Consider the following 6,000-nt stretch of genomic DNA (forward strand, 5'->3'; position numbering starts at 1 on the left):
TGCCACCCATCAGGAGGCCAGATTCATGTTGAGTAACACTCTGGCTGCTGCCCTAACACACTGGGTATTTGTTCTAAAACATTTGTTAGCCTAAAAGGTACTGGTTCATCCAACCATAATAAGCAGTCACCCCCCCCCAACCAGACATGATAAACAGATAAAGTATCCATCGTTGGACTTGTATTTAATACGTTTGAATAATTCAAAATATGAATTAAAAACACGGACAAGTAAATCGTTTTGAAGTTTAAATCCTAAACTGTTTCCTTTTTTTCTGTGACTTTAGACATCAAACCATCATTTTTGTAATGTTGGTATTACCTATTTAGTTTTCCTTGCTTTATATTTATATTTTTGGGTGTTGTGTTGGGGAATCATGCTTTTTGCTTGTGCCTAAACTCTGCTGAGTATATCTGCTATACTACTTTACAATGAGTAGCAAAAGTGGAAAAATGCAATTTAATCCAAAGTCACCCTAGCTGTTCCAATTTACAATATCTGAGAGGAGATTTGATGGAATAGTATTTTGGTAAAAAAAACAATTAAGTACATCACTTATTATTTAGACATGTAGGTGAAATTCTAAATATACAAAAAGTCACTTCAGACCTCACAAATTAATCAACCTTTTTAAGTGCCAAGAAACCATTTATCAGCAGTAATTGCTAAAGAAGTCATGATGGCTCTGATTGTGTTATTAACCATACTTTCAGAGTTTCTTGGACGCATAACTAATAAATACAATGAAATGAGTGTTCTGTTTTACCCTCAGTGACTCAAACTGAAGTCCATTTGACAAAAAATATCATTAGGCTTATAGTTAATCTACAACCCAGCCTTGCTAGTAATAATTACCCATGACATAAAAGAATCACGCAACTAAGGCTTAAAATATCCCAGATCTGCAGGTTTCACTCATGTTTGTAAGAGGATACACCCTGGAGTATATACTGTAAATGATATGTAAGGAAAGATTGAGATGATTCTTCTCTACCGTATGTATGAGCTGAGGCTTGATATTCTTATCTAGAAGTCCTGCTTAGAAAATGGTGATCTGAGCCGGTAAATGCCACGTTGATCCTCATCGCAGATGGGTAGACCAGCCTAATTAAATGAAGGGTTCTTTGAAGTATGAATATAGCTTTAAAACTACACATGGTACATCCTGTACACTTGGCATTTCATTTCATACAGGAGCCTGCCTGCCTCCCTCTATCTCTTTTCATTTAAGCCCCTATTTCGCCATGCTGCTGAATCCGTGCACAGATTGAAAAATGCCGTGAGGGGCCAGACAGATGAGGTTTGTGCCGCACCAGGCTTGATCTGTTATTTTTTAGCTGGAGGCTGATTGCACCCCACACTACATGAATGATGCCTCTCTGGGTGTGTCACATGAGGGTGTTTCAGTAAAGTGGAGGACATTGCCCCCTTCCCCCCCACCGCCACCGCCCCTGGGAAGGCTGACCGGGTCACACTGTTGGCGCGGTAAACAAACATGGAGTGGCATGGTGTGAAGTTTCCCCCCCAGGCCATCTCTCCCGAGGGGCCCAGCTGCACAGCTGCACCACTCCCTCATATTGTCCCTCTTCATGTAAGATCTGATGCAGTGTCACGTCAAAGAGCGGGCACACATGCAGGTCACTGAATGCCCCACGCTCCGCCCCGCCCACTCCCCAGCCTGTAGTCGCCCTCTAACGCAGAGACAGAATTAGAATCTGGCAGGAGGACCTTGGATGTGACTGGTCGGCTCCTCGGGACGCTTCTTTTCTTCAGGGATGGAAAGAAGGAACTGAGTATGAGAGCCTTTTCGTTGCTGCTAAGATGCGTTCAGGCGACTGTCTCACTGTGCGTTGGCCAGCGTCCATTTCACATCACTTTCCTCGTTATCATGTCTCTTTTCCTTCCCGGGGAGTTCTCTCTTATCAAGTAGTATAAGGACAATGTATTCATTTAAGCTCAAGGGAATGTGGTATCTATACAAAGTTTTGATTCCCTAAAGGAAAGATACAAATAAATATACATATACACACTAGTTACCAACCGATTTCTGCTTCTTATTTGGTACAACATGGCTGTCACAACGTAGTTATTTCACCCTTTTTGAAAATATCATGCCTGTCACAAACAATCAGAAAGACTCGCGCTCGCTAACAAACACCTCTGCCCCTACCTTGCCTGTGTTTGGTACATTCGCAGTGTTACAGCAGCAGGGATTTTTTGTTTGCTCTTGATAATATATGTGTAGCAATGGCATCATTATTTAAAAACATCATGTTTTAAAGATGTTTGAACAAATGAGTGTGGGATCAGTGTGATGATTTCCATACCACCTGTAAGCTCTTATTTTTACACCCTTTAGTTTATTGTTATATTGTCAAATTTGTTTATACCTTGGATTTGTATTTTTAGACCACAGCAAGCATTTCATTAGGGAATGTTTGATAAAACTTTTACAAACAAGTTCTTAATGCAATTTGCTTATAAAATTGGATGCTTACTTATTTAGTGTTCCATGTTTTACAGTTTATGTTGGATCACTTTTATGTGTTAATTTCCATCCCATCACATTAATACATGTAAATATTACCAAAGATGTCAAATCATCCTCATTTAGTCCTAGAGAAAAGAGACTGGTTAATAGTCATATTCTTAGAGAATATAATGTGTTTGAGGTGTTAATGAAGCAGTATAGAACTATCTTTTGAAAAAGGTAGAAGAAAGTGCCAGTTAGTCCCCATCTCAGATCCCTCGCCCTTAAAGGTTACAATGTGTGATATTAAATATCTAGAAGCACGTCTCCAACAAGCAGTTGTATGATATTGTGCAAATCCTCTTCTTGCTTGGCAGATACAGCATTTTACTGTGCATGTAGATGCTGCGGGGCCTGCGTGACTAAACAGCAATGTCTTTGTTTTGCAGTCTTTGCTGGGCGTTCAGTGTGAAGTTCAGAGGCAGCTGAAGGCCTTTGTGAAGCTGGAGCGCTTTGGTCAGATCTACAGAGCCAAAAGTGCCGGATGTCCTCAGACGGAGGACAAGAAGATCTTTGCCTCTGGTGGTTCCATCTTCGGAAAGGGGGTGAAATTTGCCATCCGTGACGGCCGCATCAGTACAGATATCGTCAGTTTAGCCAACGAGGACGGGCGGCGCATGGCCGCAGTACTGAACGACGCCTTCTACCTTGAAGACCTCCACTTCACTATCGCCGGGATGGACACACACTACTTTGTCAAACTGGGCTCGGTGGAGGGAGACCTGTCCCTCATCGGCATGACGGTGGGCCGGCGCACGCTGGAGACCGGCGTCAACGTGACCGTGTCTCAGGTCAACACTGTTCTCAATGGCAGGACTAGGCGCATCACCGACATCCAGCTGCAGTATGGCGCTCTGTGTTTGAATACGCGTTACGGCAGCAGCGTGGATGAGGAGAAAGCTCGTGTGTTGGAACTGGCACGGCAGAGATCCGTGGCCCAGGCGTGGGCCCGAGAGCGCCAGAGACTGAGGGACGGAGAGGAGGGCTCGCGCACCTGGACTGAGGGAGAGAAGCAACAGCTCCTGGGCTCGGGTAAGGTGCAGGGCTACGACGGATACTACGTGGTTTCAGTGGACCAGTACCCCGAGCTGGCAGACAGTGTCAACAACATTCATTTTATGAGACAGACCGAAATGGGCCGAAGGTGACATGAAAACGAGGCTCCAGAGTCACAGACTCGGATGTAGGACATGGGACTTCTTGCCAAAGACAGTTGTGTACATGACCACTTTTTTTTCCCCTCTGACTTCGCTCAACTTGGTTTTTAATATACTGTAAAAAAGGAAAAAACATGGCTGCAATCAGTTGCACTGCATTAATAGAAGAGTGCCCTTCTCCTTTTGAAGATACTTCAACAGTCTTTGCCCTCCAAGTGCGGCTGCTAGAGGATGAACATTTGCGATGTCTGTGACTTATTTTTGTGACTCCCATTTCCTCGTCCCTGTTGGTGATTCTGTTCAAAGAAACCTGAGAGGAGTATTGGTAATGCATTATGTTCACTGGCTAACTCTGCAGCCAGACTTGCAGATTGTTATTCACAAGCTTGCTCCATTCTGCCTCAGCCAAGGAGATTCCTTCTCTTTTAATCACTTCTTTTTTATACTTGAAACCCCTCATAGCCCCAGTCATCCATAAATAATGAGAGCGATTTCTGTTGGCGGTGGAGCCCTTCATCAAGACCCCAGCTGAACTCGTCAAAGCACCTTCATTTGTGTGATGTCTCGTACCTTTTCAGAGGAGGATTGATACCCATATGAAGCTTCAGTGCTCCCTGACTGTGCATGTCCATGCTTTATGAACTACAAAACAAGTGAAACTGCTTAATCGAGCTTCAATTTTATAGTAAGGCCAACAAAGGGGTATGAGGTCATGTTTTTTATTTCCTGTGTATTTTATTTTTTTAACTGGAATTCTTTCTCTATAGGAAAAAAAAAGGAAAACATTGAATAAATGATTCTCTGCTCCCTTTTATTTGACTGGGGTCAAACAACTCGATTATGAAAAATAGCAACGAGCCAACCCTGTAAGAAACTACAGTGGAATTAATGTCTGTATTAAACATCAAAAGGTATTTTACAGGAATGGGTTTGAATTACATTTTAGGTTTTTTTTATAAATAGCTATATGAATTAACAGTATAACAAATGTGAATTAAAAAAATAATGTGAACTATTGTCCCTTTTATTGTTAATTGTTGTACTTGAACAATACTTAAGGGTGTTTCAACACATGGAATAAACTATGGAAGGTGGTTTAGTTTAATCAATTACTGTGTGTTTCATTAAGCCGACTACATTTTACTGATCTTTGCATTGAAAGGCAGTGTTTGTTTCTCAATGAGCTTAAGTCAGTATTCCTCACTACAAAGTCCAATCATATAAAGCTTGGGATGAGAATATTTTTAAGAATAAAGACTACCCATTGTCATCAGTGATACGTACCACATTAACATGCTAGCTGCTGGAGTGAGTGGCCTCACATTGTGATGTTGGCGGGATGAAAGAAACAAATTGCCTTTGCCCTAAGGGCTGCCCATAGGTCAGCATCCAGAGTGCTTTCATTCTCCGGAATAAGACTCCGCTCGGTCCCCTGGCTGCGTTAGACCTGCAGGTGTACTAGTTGCCGTTTACAGACTAAAGGTCGTCCATACACGACAACGTTGGAAATAACCCACATGGACACATTCTAGCTCCCATATGTCCGTGTCCCCCTCTGTGGAAAACCGCAAAGGACAATTCTGCTCATTCGGAAAATGTCCTTACTCAAGAGGAATCAAGACTATTTTGAAAATTGTGACATTGATTTGACATCTGGTTCTTTATGACAATCCACTACACGCTATGGACTCTCTTATCATTTTCCATCTGAATATTTGTGTGTGTAGAGGTGGTGGGAGCATGATTGAGTGTCTCAATCTGTAAAAATATAAAAGCAAACACAGTTATTTTTATTTCTGCTGCTGGTTGATTCAGTGATGTTGTGTCTCCAAAAAATATGTATGTTCAGCATTATATGAATGAAAGATATTTGCATTGTGGAATATTGCACTGAGACCTGTCGCGTCATAAGACTGTATCTTTTTCTAAAGTTTTGGACTCATTTTGAGTTTCTAGTTTGTTCTCAACACTGTGTTTTTAGTGCTTCTCTTTGACCATGTAAATATGAAGACATCCAAGTAAGCTGTAAATAAAATGCAAATGTAGATACCTCTTAGAGCTACATCAGTGACCCTGTGTAGTCTTAAGGTAGAAAAAAATAAAGGGAATATTTTGTGTTTAATTTTGTTGTTTTGTTATGTATGCTGTTTATTCTACATAATACAGAAACAGATATTTTAAAAGCTTTATCTCGAACTGACACAGAGAAATAGCTAATGGAATACTCCCCCTCAATTACCAAAGTTAATAGTGTAAATGTAAACAGGGTACCCACGGATCCTCATAAAGTCTCGAAAGACATTGAATTTAAAG

General features: G+C 41.5%; 1 protein-coding gene across 1 annotated transcript in view; it reads left to right on the forward strand.

Moving 5' to 3' along the window:
• tenm4 (teneurin transmembrane protein 4) overlaps positions 1 to 5,788 on the forward strand; it is a 114,625-nt gene extending 108,837 nt beyond the window's left edge. The window contains exon 29 of the mRNA XM_063907848.1: positions 2,920 to 5,788. Within this exon, the coding sequence (XP_063763918.1) occupies positions 2,920 to 3,678 (759 nt within the window). The 3' untranslated portion in view covers positions 3,679 to 5,788. The remainder of the gene's footprint in view (positions 1 to 2,919) is intronic.
• Positions 5,789 to 6,000: the final 212 nt, after the last annotated feature.

Source organism: Eleginops maclovinus, chromosome 18, assembly GCF_036324505.1.
Source record: "Eleginops maclovinus isolate JMC-PN-2008 ecotype Puerto Natales chromosome 18, JC_Emac_rtc_rv5, whole genome shotgun sequence".
Taxonomy (NCBI): domain Eukaryota; kingdom Metazoa; phylum Chordata; class Actinopteri; order Perciformes; family Eleginopidae; genus Eleginops; species Eleginops maclovinus.